At 31.3% G+C, this 20,780-nt stretch overlaps 1 protein-coding gene across 2 annotated transcripts; it reads right to left on the bottom strand.

Moving 5' to 3' along the window:
* Positions 1 to 2,249: 2,249 nt before the first annotated feature.
* Positions 2,250 to 18,885, bottom strand: LOC119686220 (structural maintenance of chromosomes protein 1A). 2 transcript variants are annotated; one of them, XM_038100734.1, is made up of 15 exons: positions 18,322 to 18,885; positions 10,301 to 10,521; positions 10,102 to 10,250; positions 9,868 to 10,036; positions 8,562 to 9,455; positions 7,914 to 8,042; positions 7,751 to 7,833; positions 5,239 to 5,611; positions 5,059 to 5,172; positions 4,748 to 5,003; positions 4,021 to 4,325; positions 3,456 to 3,571; positions 2,890 to 3,393; positions 2,656 to 2,833; positions 2,250 to 2,603 (listed from the first exon to the last, which is right to left on the bottom strand). In XM_038100734.1, the coding sequence occupies exons 2-15, from the start codon at positions 10,505 to 10,507 to the stop codon at positions 2,541 to 2,543; spliced, it is 3,540 nt and encodes a 1,179-aa protein (XP_037956662.1). In that variant the 5' UTR covers positions 10,508 to 10,521; positions 18,322 to 18,885; the 3' UTR covers positions 2,250 to 2,540. The 2 variants fall into 2 exon arrangements, with proteins under 2 accessions (XP_037956662.1, XP_037956661.1); XM_038100733.1 differs by lacking the exon at positions 18,322 to 18,885 and adding an exon at positions 11,477 to 12,464.
* Between the last annotated feature and the right edge of the window lie 1,895 nt (positions 18,886 to 20,780).

A 20,780-nucleotide genomic window follows, 5' to 3' on the forward strand; every position in this document is an offset into this window, starting at 1 on the left:
AATCACTTTTATTGGAAGAAAATTTAACATACTTCGTTATTGTGGGTAAAATTAACACTGATAATAGTACTCAACTGCTATTGAGTACTGAATGTTTTCATTTAACCAATTACAATACATATATAGCTTCATTGTTTTCTCAAAACCGTTTTCTGATCAGACCGATCATTCGGTTTCCTTCTGCTTACAAACAAACATATAATACCCATGCAAATCTACATTAGTGATTACCCTCCGCAATAGATTTTTATCTGGACTCACCGTTTGATATGTATGTACTATAACTTATATTAAGAGACGCTTAAAACAATAAAGCACCTGGTCCATAACGCAGCTCTTATGAGTTCTATTTGAACGCTCCAGGATCATTTTATAAAATACTATTATCATCTGACAATATTTTTTTACAAAACGACGTATCAAAACGCAACCAAAACGATGCGTTTACATAACTTATCATCCAACTAGGAGGGATTAATGTGTAGTTAAACTGCAAAATCATAATTTCACAGTTCCAAACCGGCTTTAAATCGGGTTACTTTATGATAACATTTTCCATTTGTGCAGGATCATTAACAATAAATTTAGGTTAACAGTAGGAATGGGAATGATTGTAGATTTCTCAAGCGCATTCAATTGATCTGTCTACGAGAACCGTAGAAGCCCTTATAAACTTATATAAAGATAATTCCGCTCTAATTTTTGATGATACACTGCTATCAAACTCCAACAATCCAAGGCGTGAAATAAGGCTATTTATTGAGCTCCATTTTTATATTTATTTTTATACAATTTACTTGATTATATTAAAGTTAGGATAACAACGGGAAATAAAAATTTGCTGAAGTATGCGGATGACTTAGTGTTACTATTGGAATCGAACAATGGGGATTTAGAATCAATTTAGGGTGTTTAGAAAATCACCAACGATAGCAAATTAATAGTGGTTTTTTAACGATGAATGAATAGAAACCAGTGATGAAGCTAGACCCATTCTGGACGTCAACGACAACTTAATTGCGAGGCTCCTTTCATTACCAAGTTATAAAAGTAAAAAATTTACATTCCTGTATTAACATTTAGGATTCAGAAAATTGTCAAATTACCACTACTTACACTCGTCCAAGTGAGATTCCCGACGAGCTCTAAATGGCAATGAATGTTGCGCCTAATAAAACATTCACTGTTGCGCCTAACAATGAATATTTCCATTGTTAAAAGACTTTCTTATTCACGCAATAAGTGACAAAATCCATTTTGCTCTGGTAAGTGTAGTTAAGGTTTTAAGAAAAATATGTATATAATAATATCATATATATAATATATATATACTACAAGAAAGATTTAACAACATATACACGACATTGGTTAAAGTAGATATATATATATTTTGAAATACTGTATGAAAGTCTTAGACATCTACTTTCTTGTATTCAGAAAAGATATTCGACCTAGATAATCAATGTAGGGTAAGACCCACAGTCTTATAAATAAAAGTGTATTGTAGATAAAAATATAGTGTCCTATGTGGACGTTTTTTGCTGTGTGTCACTGTGTGCGGAATAATTCTTTTATACATCACACTCAATTTGATTCAATTTGACCACCTTTCAATCGTAGAGGATAAGATAGACCACAATCTACAATTTTGGGAAAAGTAATTGTTTATACGTTTTTCTATGATAGAAGGTAAGATTTAGCAATAGAAAAATAATATAGAAACACTTTTTGTAGATGATACATTTCATTATTCAGAGTCTGTGGTATCAGCCCGTTCCATCACCATTAGTTTTGCCTGCTTTCTACTGCTTATTTTAAAAATGGCAAAGTAAATACAATTTTTGGTTATTCAGTTTATGCAAAATTTTCCATATGCATTATATTATATTTGTATTAATATCAAAACATATTTAATATAATATACAAACAATAATTATATTTCTTAATACAATTATATGATATATAAAATGCGTGGATGTGTTCTATACTCTTTCCGAAAATATCATAAATTCGGGAAATTCAATATAAACCAAAATATAGTTTAAAAGCAGTCATAAAATCAATTTTTTTAAATATTACTTCCATAGGAAGCTTAAATTCTATATTAATTTTTAAATAGTACCTGCCTAATTATCTTTGCAAGATTTTCTGTGGATTAAGTTTATATTTTTTTTATCATTTTGTTGTAAATAATTTTAAAATAATATAAATTAAACACTGGCGTTTTCATATTTAATAGTTTAATAGTAATATGTTTATTAACAAATTAACTTTTTTATAATATTGAAACTTGACTGAATAATACGATATTTTACTTAGCATATCTTGATTAATATTGAAAATTAGCTCTTCCATAACATTTTTCTCCATTTCTTAGACTATTTTTGAATTTATGATATTTTGAAAGTGAACACTTAGTATTTGTGTATTATTGTATAATTGTGTATAATTAACACAATAATGTACTATATATTAATATTTAATTTTACTTTGGACAATTACTATAAAACTAAAGCTTTTATATATCATTTATGAATAACCTATTTGTCATCAAATTTTGTTAAATCGAAAATGTAAACATTTGATATTAAACAGTCACCTTCCTAAAATAAAAATTTTTTGGTTATTAATTTATAAATCGTAAAAAAGACTTACAGCCGGTGTTATCCCTACTAAACAATCGGCGTGACCATAAAACTCCTCTTTTAGAGATATTACAATCGTCTGCAAATTTGTTGTGTGGTCGCGGATATATGAAGCAACTTTTCCAATATTTGTATTGTCAAGAGCGGCATCAATTTCATCTAGCACAAAAAAAGGTGCTGGTTGATAACTATAGATTTGAACAATTTAGTAATGGGTAATACATATTTCTTTATACGGTCTTACTTATGAATAGAAAATAGTAACGCCAAAGCAGCAATTGTTTTTTCCCCACCACTTAAGTTACTCATGGGTTGAAAACGTTTGCCAGGTGCTACGCAGTTATAGTTTATACCATCCAAATAAGGCTCTTCAGGATTATCTGGACCTAAGTAGGCTTGTGCTGCTTCGTTGCGAGCAAGTTTTTTGTAAATTCCGTCTATTGCCTCAGATATATGTGTGCTGCATTGAATAAATTTTGATGCACGTTCGTTTTTAACTTTTTCAAATACTGCTTTTGCTTTCTTTGCTTTTCGGCGGGCATTTTCAAACTCTTCATTTGTCGACTGAACTTTCTCTGTTACACGATCGAGTTTTTGCATTGCTTTCATATTTGGTGTCTGAATACGATTAAGAGTATCTAGTTTATTCTGTATTTCTTTTTGTAGACTGTCATTCATTTTCTTGAATGAACTATCATCTTTTATGTTAAGAATTTCACGCGACAAACTTTGGTAATTGATCTCAATTCTATAGAAAAAACAAAAAAAATTTTATATTATGGATACATTTAATTTTTGAGATAAATTTACTGATTTTCCCGTTCTAAAATAAGTGAAGAGGAAGTCACATTCGTTGCGTCCGTATCATTATTTCTTACAGCGTCATCCAAAGACCCATTTAACAATGGTATCATTATACAGTCCATCTGAAAAATAAAAACGTTATAAGTCATTTAACAAAAAATGTTGTAGTTAAAATAAGTTAATATATCTGACACAATTTTCATATTTCTTTTGACAAAAAATTAGCCTAATCTTGCTATATGATGTATAGCTATAGTAACGAGTCGCAGGCACTTATAAATTTAAATTCATTCATAGGACTAAGCTGTGTATGTGTATGTGTGTGTATTACAGGGTCTCTTCGCATAATGCTGTAATGCTTCAAATGAAATATAAAAAAGAAATTTCTGTATTCTATATACAGTTTTCAAGATGAATTCTACATAATTTCACTTGATCTAGTTCAGTTCTTAATTTATTACAGTTATTTCGTAGTACGTATATTTTTCTAACGACTCTTCCCCTGGTTATAAAAATGTATGAAATTTACAGAGTAATCCAAAGCAAAACAAAAGTAATCGACATTACTTACCTTTGATTGCAATAGTATATTATGACGTTCATTCTTTTTAGTTTCAATTTTAGTTTCCATTGTTGAAACTTGGCTACATAAATTATGTATTTCTTTCGCCAAATTTGCAACATCACGACGTGCTTTTGATATCTCTTCCTCCATATCATCACCCATTAACTTTTTGGATTGTTTTTGTTGTTTCATTTTTTCCATTTTTTCTTTATCCTCCTCAATTTCGTTTATATAGCGTTTTTCAGCAGCTTTAACACTCTCCAAAGCAATTTCCTCATCTTTCACAGCTCGTTCCCATCTCTCTACGTTTTCTACGTTTTTATTACATAAATTAATTTATTATATTACTTTATTACCAACTGATAGTTAAATTAAATAACTAATAATATATATATTATATAATATATGTAGATATCTATATTAACATTTTTTTAACATTTATTTTTAGATGTATAAAAATACTTAGTTATTTAATTTTAAATACGTCATTTTAATAACAATATATTTGCCAATAGATTGCATTACTATATATATATAACTCTAAAAAGTTCTCTATTTGATAGCACCGTAAATAAAGACTGTACATTTATTACGTACGAAACTAGTTATATAAAGATACTAAAAAATGTTTTATAAATTTTCATAACCCTCTACTGAGGTTACGTTGAACCATTGTGATAGTCCAACCATTTTGTTACAAATGTAATAAATTATTTACAATACCATATCTTACTTTTTGTATCTTTTTGTTTCTCAAAATCCAGTTGTGTGTTAATGGCATCAATTTGCTGTTCAAATTCTGCACGTTTTCGCGCCCGCTCTTGTTGCATTATTAATTCTCGTTCCTCATACTGTCGAATATTTTTTACTCCTAATCGGTTGCAAAATGATGAAAAAACCTTATCCTCGACGTTGTTCATGTTTTCTGTGATTTCTTGTATTTGAAGATCACGTTTCAACATACGCCTTTCAATTTCAGTTATTTTTGGCTATTTATTGCAATTATAAATTTAGCATAAAAAAAAATGTAAAACAAATACATACATCAAACTCATTTAACTGGTATTGAACTTGTTGTAATTGAGCATCAAATTGATGTATTGATTTTTTCGATGATTCCAAATCGACTAGACTGTATTTTAGACGATTTTCTAAACCCTTCAATTATAAAAAAAAAAAAAATACGATATTAATTGTTTACATTGCAGTCATTCCATACAGTACCTTTATTTGTGATTCAACAGTAGCTAATTCACTTTGTTTACGTGACTTTTTAACAAGTTCTTTCAATTCCTCATTTATCTTTTCTTTAAGCATTTTTAATTGTGCCATATGCTTTTCATCCCATCGTTTTGCTTTACGAGCTAAATCATGACTACCTCCTGAAATTATACCAGATTTTTGATAAAATGTACCATCTAAAGCGAGAGCATCAAAGCGTGATCTATCAATTTCATAAGCCACTTTCATTGCATCTTCAGGAGTTTCACATACTAAGGCATTATTTGTAGCAAAAAGTACCGCACGTTCTATCTCTGCTGGTTCAAATTTCAAAACATCAAAAACTAGTTTCACGTTACGCGGTTCAGCAATAGTCCTAAATATATAAATATTGTTGATATAATGATAACAGATTACTGTAGTACTGAGAGTATTATATAGTAACATTACATGTAATTATATATTTAATAACATGTACAAATAATATATTGTTGACAAAACAAGTTCTTTACTTAGTTTTGTATTTATTTTATAAGCTAATTGTTCAATTTAGTGAAACACAAATTATTATTATTATTAAAATTGTTGATTTATTGCATCTCTGAAAATTATTTTGGTCAATATATTATCGATAGTCAAAATATTAAAATAAAAAAAAATTATTAATATTAAGATTAATTTGTTTTATTTATCTGGCCAATTCTAATTTATATTTGTTTTATAAATAAATATTTTTTTTTCACAATTTTAAAAGTTTTAAAATACTTATTTTTTCTTTTTATTTATTAATTTTATATACATAACTATTAGACTGACTGTATCAGACTGTATCAGAAGCTAGAGTTGTTTTATTGTATTTTTTAATCCTATATATTTTTAATATTTTCGGAAATACAATTACACATGATATAAATCTACGCAGATAAAGCAATAAATAAACTATGTTAATTATATCGTACAGTGGCCATAAAAATTAGCAGTCAAATATCAGCTTTTATTAAAAAAAAATTTAGATGGACAGATCAATAATATGAAATTTTGCAATTTAACAAAAATTGTTTCTTTTAAATATTGAAATATATACCATTTTTTATATTGAGAAGCACTTGATTTCTTTACATGGTCTTTAAAAATGTTCATTAAATCAAATTTTATATGAATAGACGGGAGTTTAACTTGGTTGGGTTCAATAACAACTTCCTTTATAATATTTTGACCTACTATTATGTGACCCATCAGCAAAATTCCGTAAAACCTTATTCGAACCTATTTATTATTGAAACAAACTTGAATGAAAAAAGTAAAAGAAGAGTATATGTGGGTACATTATTAAAGTTGGAATGTCGATGATTTATAACTTTATTCATTAAGGTTATTCAGTAAGTTTACATTTAATTAATGTTAACAAAACATTAACAGTAAAAGACCTTTAATAATAGGCAGATCGTTAAAATATTACATTAATCGAATTAAGCAGTTTCACTATGGAAAACATTTGGTTAATAATTCACAATGCGCTTATGAAAAATGTGTCTCTGATTAGGTCGCTTAATTTAATTTGAGATATGAAATATTTTGAGATTTCAAAAGCCTTAATATCTCAGACTTCATACTTGTTTTGTTGAATAATTTGTACAATTTGTGAATGAAACTCATAATTTTGTTAAAGATTAACAGATTTATTAATTAATAATATAGTTAATACAATATGTAATTTATTAGCCAATTATACCATAAACAAATCCTTCTTTTTGTAAAAAGTATGTCGGAAGCACACATATACCATGTAAAAGTTAAATATAAAAATATATAATATTGGGCATTGTTTTAATATACAATATTCATATCAATAATCTTTGAATTTTAATCTTTGTTATAAAAATGGAATTTTGATTGAAACCCATAATTTTATTTTAATTTTAATTTCATTAAAGATTGGCTAATTCGTAAAAACTCCTATTTTGAAAAATATAATATAATCCTCGAAATTGTTATTCAATTTTTATGGTAAGGCTTTTTAAATGTTCGTCTTTAAATCATCTTTATCAACATTGGATAAAAAAAAATTTTCAATATTTTTCTAGGCGTTCTATCATTTTGATAATCGAAAAAGTAGAAAAAAAACACAACAAAAAATGTTTTTTATCAGTATATTTTATATAATATCAGTCAAGGTATTTAAATCACCGCGACATTATGAAGCTTGTAATATTGGTACTAGTTTCAGCTTCAATATGATATATAATTTGGAGGCATATGTAAAGAGCTATTGCGAGAAAAACTGAAATAACAGATTTTCGCGAATATACAGAAAAAAAGTCGTCATAATTTTTGAATTCTATAGCAAATTTCACTATAGAAACAATCTGAATATATCTTCTTAGTATATAATAATTTTTGGTTAGAAATAAAAGAATAATATATTCTTACTATACTTAAAATAATACTTTATTAAATTTTTAATATTGTGTTTAATTTATGAGTATATTTTGAATTTATAATAGTATATACCTACCTAAGACGCTCTTTAAGTGGTTTAACTTGTAAGTAATCCAATGGTAAAAAAGTTTCTACCTCAAGCATTTGTTCCTTTAATATCTAATGAATATAAAACAAATAAAATATAAATGTAAAACAAATAAAATATAAATGTAAAATAAATAAACATTTGTACATACTTGAATGCAATGTCTCGCAGTTTTTTCAGTATCTACTATTATCGCTTCCATATATTTTCCAAGTACCTTAGTAACAGCAACATTGTACCTCTTATGTGTTGGCTGACACATATTGATCATACGATCGTACTATAATTCATCAAAATTTATGGTTGGTATTATTTTGCATAATGTAATTTAAATGAATGTAAAAGTAAAATTAGAAAACTTTACATCAAGTTCTCTTTTATTTATTTTGGTAATTTTTCTTCCTAAAATGAGTTTTAGATGTGTTATTTTATAAATTAAAGTTTAAATAATTATAGCAATTTCATCAAAAATTCTTGTAGAAAACCTTTGTAAATCACTTTCAATGTTACAATCTAAGTGGAACTTAGAAGTTGAATTGCAATTGTACCTAATTCACATCTTTACAGAGGGATTCTCTTATAATTATGAATAACCCAAAAAATATACTAACTGAATAATGTTTTGTCTAAAATTTAATATTTTAGATCAATAAAAGTCGTATCATATCCGTACATATTTGGATTGATGCATGTTTGATTAGTTTAATTTCAAATTTTATCACTAAAAATTTTCAAATTGTAATATTTTTAAGAACATTCTAGTTTATTTATTATAAAGTAACAATTTGCTTCTACTTACAACACCAGGAACTTGCTTTTTGAATAACTCTACTACTTCTTGCTTTTTCTTTCTTCTAGCATCTTCATGTTTATCACTCTTTGCATCACCAAGCTGATCACGAACATTTTCTAATTCACGTTGCTTCTCTGCAATTTTTTCTTTAGAGCTACCAACATCACGTCTCAGTTCTTCTTTAATACGATTTTGTTCCTCTAAAGCTGTTTGAGAAGATTTAATGTGATCCATAAGCTTATCTCGTCGTTTAACCGCTTCTTCTCGTTGAAGAGTAATTTTTTTGAGACTCTCTTCAACTGATGCTTTACGATTGGCTTCGCCATCATGCATATCCTGATCAGATTTTTGTTCTCGATTGACAGAATCTAATTGGGATCGATATTGTGTTGCAGTTGCTTCTGCCTCCTGTTTAAGCCGATCATATTCTTGAACTAATCCTTCTTCCATATGTACGCTTTTACCACGTCTCTGTGAGTCATTTCCAATTTCATCTTCATACCGCTTTTTCATTAACTCTGCATCCGCAAGCTGTTTTTCCAATTTCACTATATCTTGTTGATGAGAATGATCTGCTTCGCGTGAAGTTTCCAATGTTTTGTGCAAAGAATTTAGTTTCTTTTGACAATGAGCTACTTTTTCTTTGGCTTTGATAAATAAAGGCCGCTTTTTATTCGTTTGTGTTTCAAATTCACGAATTTCCTGGTCTATTTTTGCTAATTCGCGACTTATTTTGCCAGCTTCCTTTTTTTTATCACGAAGTATTTCATCAGCATGTTCTTTTCGTGATTCAACTATCTTAATTTCCTGTTGTTTTTCTACTAATTCATCTCTAAGTTTTTGTATTTCTTTTTCCACATAAAATAATTTAAAAAGTTGATATTCAACTTGTTTTTCATTCTGTAAATAAGCAATAAAAGAAGTCAATTTTATTATATATATTTATTAAAGATATTAGATATATTTGTATAAACGCAATCAAGAAAAAAAATTTTTAACTATTCCCCTTTATGAAAATATCATATTGAAAATATATTAAGTACTTCAATTATTAACTATTTGAACCGTGTAAAAATAATTATTTTAAAAAAATAAAAATATTTTTTAACTAATTAAATTATATATTGAAAATACCCAATATATATAAATTAATTAAGTTAATTCACTCAACCAGTTTGTTCAAAAGTAATCTCAAATATATTTATAATAAAATGAATCTAGCCAATAAAATAATAAATAAACATGCTCAAAAATATCTGACGAAAACCTCTGCATCATAATTTTAATGTTAAAATTTGTTTTTATGTCTTACATATTCATTTTTAAGACGTGTATATCTCTCTGCTTCCATTTTTTCATGTTTAGCTTCCTTTCTTTCTGCAGCAATTCCCTTTTTTTTTTGATAAGTAAATTGTGTTTCCTCTTCTGCACTGCACATTTCTTGTTTTAATCGGTTATAATCATCTTTTAGCAGACCAGATCTTTATTATAAAGTTTTATATATAAACAAATATATATATGAACATATTCATCTACTTCATCTTACCCACTAATTTCTTCGAATAAAGCAGTACGTTCTTTAGGAGTTTTCATTGCAATATTTTCTACTGCACCTTGAAAAACTAAAAAATTTTTTGCTTTAACATTTATTCCCATTTTTTCTAATTTTTCTAAATATACACTTGCGATGACATTCTAAGAAAAAAAATATTAGCAGGAACAATTATAACCACATATAATATTACTTCTCCATTTATTCTGTACTCGGAGGAACCATTTACAACAGCACGCTGGAAATTTAAATAGTTTTCATCATTAATAACAAATTTCGCAGTTACTGAACAGGTTCTTGACACTGGTTTTAATATTGATGAACCATGTATAAGATCAGTGAGACGTTTGACACGCAGACTAGAAGTTTTTTCTCCCATAACAAAACTAATAGCATCCATAAAATTAGACTTTCCTGTAAATGAAAAGTATTCTATTAAAATCTGTTTTAAAAGAAAATAGCAAGAGTTAAATTAGTTTAGGTCTTCGGTAGGGCCTTAAACAAAACAAAACAAAAAACCTTTTCCCCATGATTAGTATTAAAATAAATTAAATTGATATTTTGCATGTTTGCAATGATAATTGTGTATCAATTAAGGTACAATGGTATACAATTATTATATCATTTAAAAGTATATTAATTGTTATCAAACACGAAGAAAGTGTAAATGATTGGCATATAAATTTATATTAATGATTTATAACAAATAGTGCTTCACAACCAAATACTGAAACAGATGATTGGAAAAGATAGGATCGGAGAACCGTTTCCTATTCGAATTATTTGACTCTTAACGTGTGTTCCTATTCATTCCAAGTAATTACATAAGTAATTAATGAGTTTAATATTTTAGGGTTTTCCCTGTCAAGAGATCTTCAAGCTAAAGCATTAATATTTATGTTTCTATCATACCGGCTGACTAAAAAATATTATAAATTTGATTTTATACAGCGCTGGTACACTAATACATGAGTTCAGTTTGTAATAAAATTCCGTAATGGATTTCATTTCTTCGTTCCTGCAGAAAAATCGTGGCGAATAATTCCAATTTCAATTGATTATATTTTTCTCTTCTGTTAGAAACGCATCTATGCATCTACGTAGTTCTTTCATTTTACCAAGACAATAATCTTAACTTTTGAAATTGATTTCAGTACAACACTCTTTAACATACATGTATTTACCATCAAAAAATAAATAAGTTAAATTGTTTATTACTTCTATTAATGAGATAATCGTATTGATTGCGCCATATAAAAAAATTCTTTAAATTTATATATGAATTCAAATACATTTTTGATTCATTAAGCGGGCACAAAAATAATTTTACGATTATAAATAGAAAACTGTTTAAAAATTTTTATGTCACCTGATCCGTTTGGTCCTATTACAGCAGTAAACTGCTTTAATGGTCCCACCACAACAAGTCCACGATACGATTTAAAATTATTCATTTCAATATATTTAAGGAAAGCTACATCTTGATCAGGTTTTTTTGCAGATACAGGCTCTGTATCATCTGCAGCCATATTAAATGAATCTATTTTAAACTTAAAAAACTCGAAATCAATAATTGTACAAACAAAATTAGATTTATATCAAAATCATCATAATTGGAAGTAGGTGCACTGTTTCCCGAAACAACAAATCGCTACAATTTGACTGCTTACAATTGCAAACATGTTTCAATACACCTTCAAACATTTCGTCAAACATTTAAAGATGAAATAATTCATTCCATCGGCTACACGTGCAAGTTGTCCGAAAATAGTTGCATTATTGAAAATTTGCGAAAAAAGTTTTTGATTGCTTAAGGCCATGTTAGGCTTCGATATTTCCTTTATCTTTTTAAAAAATATTTGCTTTTAATCACTTAAATGATTAATATTGATGCTAGTTACTCTTTTATATTTGCGGGCTCAACCTGAAACAATAAAAACTTTTGTGATCCACAAAATCTATCTTTTTAATCTTTAAAACGGGATTAGAAATCGTTTATACCGTGTGTCGTTTATTATACATAAAGTGAATTCATGTATAAAAAAAGCACACCATTAGTAGCCGTAATTTTTTTCTTCAGAATTGTAAATAAACAGCCTTAAATTAAATGCTTATTTTTGACCTATGTCTTCTGTGTAAACAGCCTTAAGTTAAATGCTTATTTTTGAATTATGTCTTCTGTAGTGTTGTTTACAATAGGCGTTTTCGTTGGCTCGAAAGTGTGGCAAAAAATGTATGCTGGCCTATATTCACTAAGCGAGACATCGGCATCACTGTTGCAATCTGTCAAGTGCTATGTTTTGGCAAGTAGCATATCTTGCATATGTGCACATAATGTAAGCAAATTACATTTTATATAAAATGAATAATTAATATAAAATTGAAAATTAAAATGAATACAGAATTTAAAAGTATGAGGAGAATTTGTGAAATTTAAAAATAAAACACTGAAATTTTTATTTTTTATCAATTTTCATAATATTAAAATTTTTGAGTTTTGTTTGAGTTTTTGTTTACATATGATTTTTGACATAAGATTGTAATATTCATTTGAATTGCGTTTGTAACATTTTTGTTTTACTTGACGAAATGTTTGGCCAGTAATAGAGATAGAGAAAATAGGTCAGCAACTTGTTTTTTGTCACACTTGTGAGCCACCGAAAATGCCTAATGTGAGTTTGTTTGGATGTTTACAATTAAATTAAAAGGTAAAGACGAAGTTATAAAAAACTAACAGAATGGACAAATAGTTTCAGAGGTCCGGAACGAGTGATAAGCGACTAATATCTAACCTTTACGTCAGCTGCATTTATTGGCGTGACAGAGAGTGGTAACAACATGTCTTAATCACAACTGCCGTAACATGGGGTTATAAAGAAATCGAACGAGTTAACAGACCAATTACACTTATTTTGTCGAAACTTTTCGCAAATAACTTGGCAAAATGGTATAAATTTGAGCCAAGTATACAAAAAGTTTTGAACTCTTATATATACAGAACTTTAAAATTTTCGCCGTACGAAATTCTTTTTGGAACGAAAATAAGGTCGAATACTATTTATGATGATATCCTGAAAAATGTCGAAAGCAAAGTTAATACAAATTACGACAAAGATCGGCAAGAGTCGATTACAATAGTTAAATATCAAATAATCGCTGCACAAAACTGCCCATCATATTTTCTTTGTTCTGTACGTAAAACTCAACGTAATGATTGATTTGAAAACGTTTGCTATACTTTTCCACGACATTGTAGGTTGGGTTTAAAAAAGAAAAATAATAAATAGTCAGTCGTAAATAATATTCGTAGTTACACAGCGTATTTCATTTGGATAAAAAATTCTGACGTAATATATGTTTGCCAATTTGTAACTTTAATTATATTTCATACCACATTGATACAATAATTGTAATATTCAAATACTTGCCATCAAACTTTTAAAGAAATATATGATCTGTTTTGTTATTTTTTTAATAACTAATAATTTATTGTAGTGTATAAACTTAATGTTTTAACAATTTTCAACTTCAACAATATCCAACACCTTTCAACTCATACAAGAGTTCACACCCCACACAACCGTCGCTGCACTCTTTGTGGCATCTTTATAACGACACAGAGTTGCCAACCCTACATGTATATTACATTTGTTTTAAGAAAGAGCAATTCTAAAATATCAATTCACAATTTAAATTGTTAATTTGTGTTTTAACCAACTTAACTTTATTCTTATATATCTTATCGGAAGTCAAAACTTACTGATCAGTGTGTGTGAATCCATATCTGTCGTCGGTCTTCACTTTGTCGTCTTTCTCTCTTTGATTTTGTTCCGATTCAGATCCAGTAGTGGTTGTTGTTTCCTCAACCGTTGGTGTCCGATTAACGAGATCTAAATCAACATCAACATTATCTGCCCTAAGCTTAATTAAATGCGATGACGACAAATTTCGACGTATTTGATTTTGATGTCGTTTTATATAACCATTTACAGTTTGAATAGAATATATTTTATTTCCCAGCAATTTCTGTATATCGGCTCTGATCCATTTATTCGGTCCCAAATAATTACGAGTTTACACTTTCTCTCCAACTCCGAATTTGCTTCTGTGTTGAGTTTTCATTGTCTCCATAACTTTCGGGATCAACGCCGATAAAATGGTTCTTGGTCGACGCCCATGTAACAACTCTGCTGGCGATTTATCAGTTGTTAGGTTTGAAGTAGTTCTATACGTTGTAAGATATTTATACAACGCTTTGTCAATATGTTGTTTCTCTTTAATAATTTTAGTTACTGCTTCCTTAAAAGTTCTCACATGTCTTTCCGCTAACCCATTCGAAGCCGAATGAAAAGGAACAGACATGAGATGCTGAATTGCGTTCATTTCACAAAACTTTGGAAATTCATTGGACATGAATTGTGTTCCGTTGTTTGTCACGATAGTGCACGGAAGACCTACGATAGAAAACTTTTTTTGTAGAGCTCCAACTGTTGTTGTTGATAGTTCCACAATATATGGAAATTTTGAATGTGCATCCACAATTATGAGCCACATATGTTTAAAGAATGGACCCGCGAAATCCAAATGGTCTCTTTCCCACGACCTATTAGATTCTGGCCACACAGAAAATTCTCGCTTTGGTTAACTTGCACCTTGTTGACAAGATGAACAATCATCATGAATACGTTCTATAGCCTTATCAATAAAAGGAAACCACATATATCGTCTTGCCATCTGCTTCATACGACATTTACCCCAGTGACCCTCGTGTAACAAATTTAATACTTGGGGCTGCAGTGCTTTCGGAAGCACCACTTTAGTGTATTCAGCCTGAAGAAGTAACACTTCATTCTGAAATGATAAGCAAAACCTGCGATTTCAAGGACAAATGGTCACTTGCAAGGATGCGAGATCGGTTACCTTGTACAAGGCAGCCATCTTCAAAGTAGAGAGATCTGGCTAGGAGCCAGACTTGAAGCGGTGAATATTCCGTCTCATTCTATGGCCAGGGTTTGGATCCCAATCAAACAAACCGACCCTGAGCAGAATCTGAAAATCATCAGAATATGCAACCTCAACCTTCCGACTGTGAATTGGAGAGTAATAAACTTGGAGGAGCCTACTGGACCGACCACACAAGTTGGTCTCTTATTGAAAGTGAAACGCTGAAACCGTTGTCGGAGAAGTATGTAATCTCCTACGGCTTTGAGAAGGTGAGCCTTAGGATCTATCGTACCGATGCCACGGAAAAACCGAAGAAGATTACGTCTAACCAACCCTTACTAGAGAAACCACCTGAGCAATCAGTGCTGTCAAGGCAGCAGAATACTGAGGAAGATTAGTACAGGCAACAATGAGTTTGGAAATCGACGGTAAGACCGTATGGGTGGTGTAATCATACACGACATACAAGAAATCCACTACCGGAAATACTAAAGCGGCTCGTAACTACAGCAGCGGAAATGATGACGGGCGTGGTTATTGGAGCCGACTCAAACGCTCGTGACACGATCTGGGAAAGATCGGATATTAAAGAAAGAGGTCAGACATTATTCGATTTCATTGTAGATTGTAATCTTTGCATATGCAATACAGGAGTAGAACTTACATTTATAACTGCAGGCAGCAATGAAGTTTTGGACAGTAGAAGTAAAGACTTCTGAACCGCTAGATAACCTGGTAAAAACCCTCACAAAAGCCTGCATTACGAAAACTAGGAATTGACAATGGAGTAATTGAAGTCATTACACAACTGCTGGTTGACAGAACAATCGTAGCGCAGTGGGGTGAAACGCTAAAAACTAAGAAAGTTGATAGAGGGATTCCACAAGGAGGAGTACTTTCCCCCCTCTTATGGGTAGCTGCAGTTAACGGTCTCCTTATTGATCTGAACAATGCGGGTTGTCAGGTGGCCGCGTACGCGGATGATCTGGTCTTGATTACAAAAAGAAAATTTTGAATACAATAAGTGAGATAATGCAGAGTAATCTAATGTAGCAAAATGGACCCCTAATAGCGGATTGTCAATAAATTTAACCAAAATAGAGCTAGTGTTTTTTTCTAAGAAATGCAAGATTTCGGAATTCACACTACATATCCTGGGAGGTCAAATTCTAATTGTAAATGATAAAGTCAAATACTTAGGTCTTATAATTGATATTAATCTGAATTGGAGACCGAATGTTATTGGGCGGACTGAAAAGGCCATGGTTGACTCTTCGCGAAGTTCGTTCTATGGATATATAATGTGGTGGTAAGACCGACTCTTCTGTATGGAGTATTATTTTAGAGATACTCTGAATAGGTCAACATTACGCAAGAAACTGGAAAAGGTTCAAAGCGCTGCACTGATGTCATTATGTGAAGCGTTAAAATCAACGCCGTTACTTGTCCTAAATATCATCTTCAATGTTTTACCTATCGAAATCACTGCAAAAGGCGGGGTAGCCGGGGCAGCTTTACAAATTAGGGAACTAGCGATTGAAAGAAGGTGTGGACAGGAGCATGATTATATCCTCAGAGAAATTGAGTTCATTCCGGTTACAACAGATTATTGTGTTACGAACACAATCGTGGATAGAAATTTTGAACTATTCATTCCTTCTAGCCTTAACTTTTTCACAGAAGGCTCAAAGTTAGATGAACAAGTAGGAGAAGGAGTATACTGCCCTAAACCACATCTCAGTCAGAGTTTCCGGCTACCAGATCACTGCAGCGTTTCCCAAGCCAAAATATCTGGTATAGGGGAAGTTTCGGATTGGCTGAAACACAATATTATTTCCGTTAATTATATAAACATATTTACTGATAGTCAGGCAGCTATAAAATCTTTAAACTCATCATTTATAAACTCGAGGTTGGTACTGAATGTTCTTACATCACTTACGGTGATGGCTGACTATTTTCGGATGCGGTCAAGGGACATGTAAGGCAGTTGAACTATCAAGGCATAGTACGACTGACCAAATTCTTCTGGGAAAAGAACGTGTGGGATACCACTTGCTTCCTGTTGGCATCGAATAAATTTATGAGTACATCAGATGTTTAGAAGAAGATGGTCAACAGTGACCAACTACTTTAACCCAAGGAATTTTAGCCAGAAATTAATAAGAGAAGATTAGAGAAACTAATCAACCTATTCATTTACTAGTGATAGGTTCCCACTATCTGAAATAGTGGGAATTATTAGGAGACACTGCCCGTTAGGAGTACATGCCGTGAGTTTCAATATGAGGGGTTATTTACACTGTAGACATTGCATAAAGGATGACGAAGAGAAATCACCAATACACCTTTTGTTACAATGCCCTGCTTCCGTACTTTTTCAATTTGCTAAAAGAGATAAATTCTATTTCTCTAGCCCATGTCAATGACTTTGTAGCCAGTATTAACTGTTTATAGTGACAGGTGCCAAATTCTTAAGGGTGTCACATTGGTCTAAGTCTTCGCCGCTCAACTCTCTAGCCGATTAAACAACCTGTCCCGATGGCGGTAGGCAATAGGGTGCATCTCTTGTTCTCTACGCACAACTACGGAAAATGTCCTTGGTTTCCAACGTCCTCGTGACGAAATCAATGTTACGACGAAGAGTGTCGCCAATCTCCTGCTGCGAAGAACGCAGCCTATAGAAGGACCCTGCAGTCAGCAGCTATGCGAACCGTGCGTGTACAATGTCTGGGAATGAGGAAGGTAAAGAGGTACCTATTCAGACAGAAGAAACGACATCAAGTAAGGCGTGAGCGAAAGGAAATCGAGGTGTGTAGAATGAAGAATAATACCCGTAAATTTTATCAAAAAGTCAACTCTCTGACTCAAGCCTTTAAGACTGAAACATCAACTTGTAAGGACGAAAATTGTAATCTGGTTACGGATACATAAAGTGTACTAAAAACATTTTTTCAAACTACTATCTGGCGATGATTACATTAAATCCGCCTTTAGAGAAATGCTCTCGGAGCCTCATTTCGATAAAAATATATCTCATTTCGATAAAAATTAGTAAGCTGCTCCAAAATCCAGCACAGATGCGAGTTTAATATCTTTCACTTCTGCGTCAATGGCGAAGGGACGCGATATATTTAGATTAGATTTAGAAAATGGAAAAATCAGCTTCGGCATTATTTACTATATAAGAAAAATCATTAGTCTCAGTCTAATTCACAATAATTTCTTCCTAAAACAAACAATTATTGCATTCGCAATTTTTAAACTTACAATTACTGTTTTCTAGGTTTCTTCACCCACAATTTTTACAGTTCTGCCATTGTCTTTTATTTAAGATGTCGCTGCTTGTATACTTCTTTTTAATATTCGCATCGCTAGTGCCCTTGAAACGCGATTATCGTTTAAAAAAAGTATTCACCTCAAAGTCATGTTGTAGTTCTTGTTACTCTTTGCTTCTGCGACAATGGCAATTTTTATTGCACGTTCTATAATATTGTTAAACTTTCGTCTTTCGCACACAACTTTCAAAAATCTATCATCTAACGCGGTGACGAACTTTTTTAGCACAGTAGAATCTTATTGAGCTCTAAATTAACAATTTCTTTCTATTTTTTAAAAATGCATCATCAAGCCTCATAAAAAAATTTTTTCGCTCGCTAAAAATAATTACAGATTTTAAGAAATGGATTTCCAATAACATGCACACTTCAGCATACATTTTTTTTTTTGCAAGCAGATCCGGTTCGCAGCATATGACTAAATTTCTGTTCAAATAGAACTTGCGATTTATTGGCAATAATAAGTGTATTTTTTTCACATGAATGCTCCAATGGAACACGTCTCGCTTGAAAATCAACATATAAAGCAAAAACAAAATAAGTAAATAAGTAAATTCAAATATTTTAAGAGTAATATTTTTAATAAAATTTTTGAAAATGACTGACAGGTTAATAATTGTGAAGAAATTAATTATTTATTAAGGAATTTTTAATTTCTGTGAATATATATATATATATACATACCTATATATATTTATATAAAAAACTATTTTATAAAATTTAATACCAATTTTAATTTTTTTTACTTGTCATATGTTTACTGGTTTAGGCACTAATGTCAAGTTACCTGTTCTATTAGATCACTCATGTCAAAAAAATACACCTAATCCCATATACAAGGTGAGATGAAAAAACTGCAACCAACTTCAGACTGCTGTCATTTCTAAACCGCTCGTCCCACAGCTGTCAGATTTATTCTAGTGACAGCTCATTATATTGTTTACAAGCGCACAAAAGCATTTTGGTGGGAATTTTTCAAAAAAAAAGTTATTTGTGATGGAATTCAAGCGTGATAGTGTGATTGCTTTGCATTTGGCTGGAAAACCACAAGTGGCTATCGTTAGAGCCCTCCAGCATTTAGAAGTGAATAAATGTTTTGTGTCTCGTACCATCGCTCGTTACCATGATACTGGTAGCGTAGCCCGACGTCAAGGAAGTGGACGAAAAAAAACAGCAACATCGGCAGAAATGGTTCGAAAAGTGAAAAAGCGAATTGAACGAAATCCGCGTCGCAGTGGACGAAAAATGGCTCGTGAGCTGAACATATCGCAATATGCCATTCGGCAAATATTGAAAAATGAGCTTGGACTAAAGCCATTCAAGTTCCAAAAAGTGCAAGATCTTACTGATGCGCAAAAAAAAGTTAGACTCGAAAAAGCTAAAGAGTTGTTTCGCTTGGCCGAAAGTGGTGAACTGCCGAATTTGGTTTTCTCCGATGAGAAACCATTCGTTATCCAGCAGTTTGTAAACAAACAAAATGATCGTGTTTACTTGCCAGAGAGGTCAGCTGAAAATTTGCAACTTCGGTTGGCCATCACAACTCAAAAGCCGGCCATGGTGATGGTGTGGGCCGCCATAACAGCCGATGGTCGCTCGCCGCTCGTATTCATCGACCGTGGTGTCAAATTAAATGCGCAAATCTATCGCGAAAATATTTTGGAGGGAGTTCTGAAGCCCTGGGCACGCAAACATTTCGGCCGCAGACCTTGGACATTCCAACAGGACTCAGCACCATCGCACTCAGCACGCGCCATCCAAGAATGGTTAAGAAATGAGGTTCCTCGCTTCATTTCCACCGCACAATGGCCACCAAAATCTCCGGATGCCAATCCGTTGGACTATTGTGCCTGGGGTATTTTGGAAAGCAAGGTTGGAACTAAAAAATACCAAAGTGTCGATCATCTCAAGCAAGCGCTTCGCCGAGAATGGGACAAAATACCGCAGAGCCACTTTCGGGCAGCGTGTGATGGTTTCATTGGCCGTTTGAAGGCCATAGTTCGTGCCAAAGGTGGGCAATTCGAACAAATCTAAACCGATTCTCAAATTTGATGTTATTTCCGACATTTTTTGCTTTCATTCAATAAAATTTAAAAAAAATGAAAAAATTATGGCGTTTTACTTTGTTGCAGATTTTTCATCTCACCTTGTATATCCACTCCACTTTTAGTTGTCGTCTTTAGGATTGCTCTTCTTTGGTACTAATAGTAAGGGTGAGTTATATGGACTATGTGAATTTTCTATAATGGCAGTTCTTTCACTTGCCTATCTATTTCATTCTGCGGAAGTCTGTAGTCTTTAATGTACACTGGACTTCTATCTGTAGGTTGTAATTTTTGTTTATAAAAATTATTTACAGATAGCTTTTCATTCTCCAAATGAAAAATGCCCTGA

The sequence above is a fragment of the Teleopsis dalmanni genome, chromosome 2 (genome assembly GCF_002237135.1).
Source record: "Teleopsis dalmanni isolate 2A chromosome 2, ASM223713v2, whole genome shotgun sequence".
Classification (NCBI taxonomy): Eukaryota; Metazoa; Arthropoda; class Insecta; order Diptera; family Diopsidae; genus Teleopsis; species Teleopsis dalmanni.

Bases quoted from the DNA above. Each gene is read 5' to 3' on its own strand.
- LOC119686220 (XM_038100733.1), bottom strand. From the start codon at position 11,636: ATGGCTGCAGATGATACAGAGCCTGTATCTGCAAAAAAACCTGATCAA. The intron at 10,037-10,101 runs GTAAGATGAAGT...TTTATAATAAAG, and splicing joins TTATTCGAAGAAATTAGTGG to ATCTGGTCTGCTAAAAGATG. The intron at 9,456-9,867 runs GTAAGACATAAA...GCTTATTTACAG, and splicing joins CACGTCTTAAAAATGAATAT to AATGAAAAACAAGTTGAATA.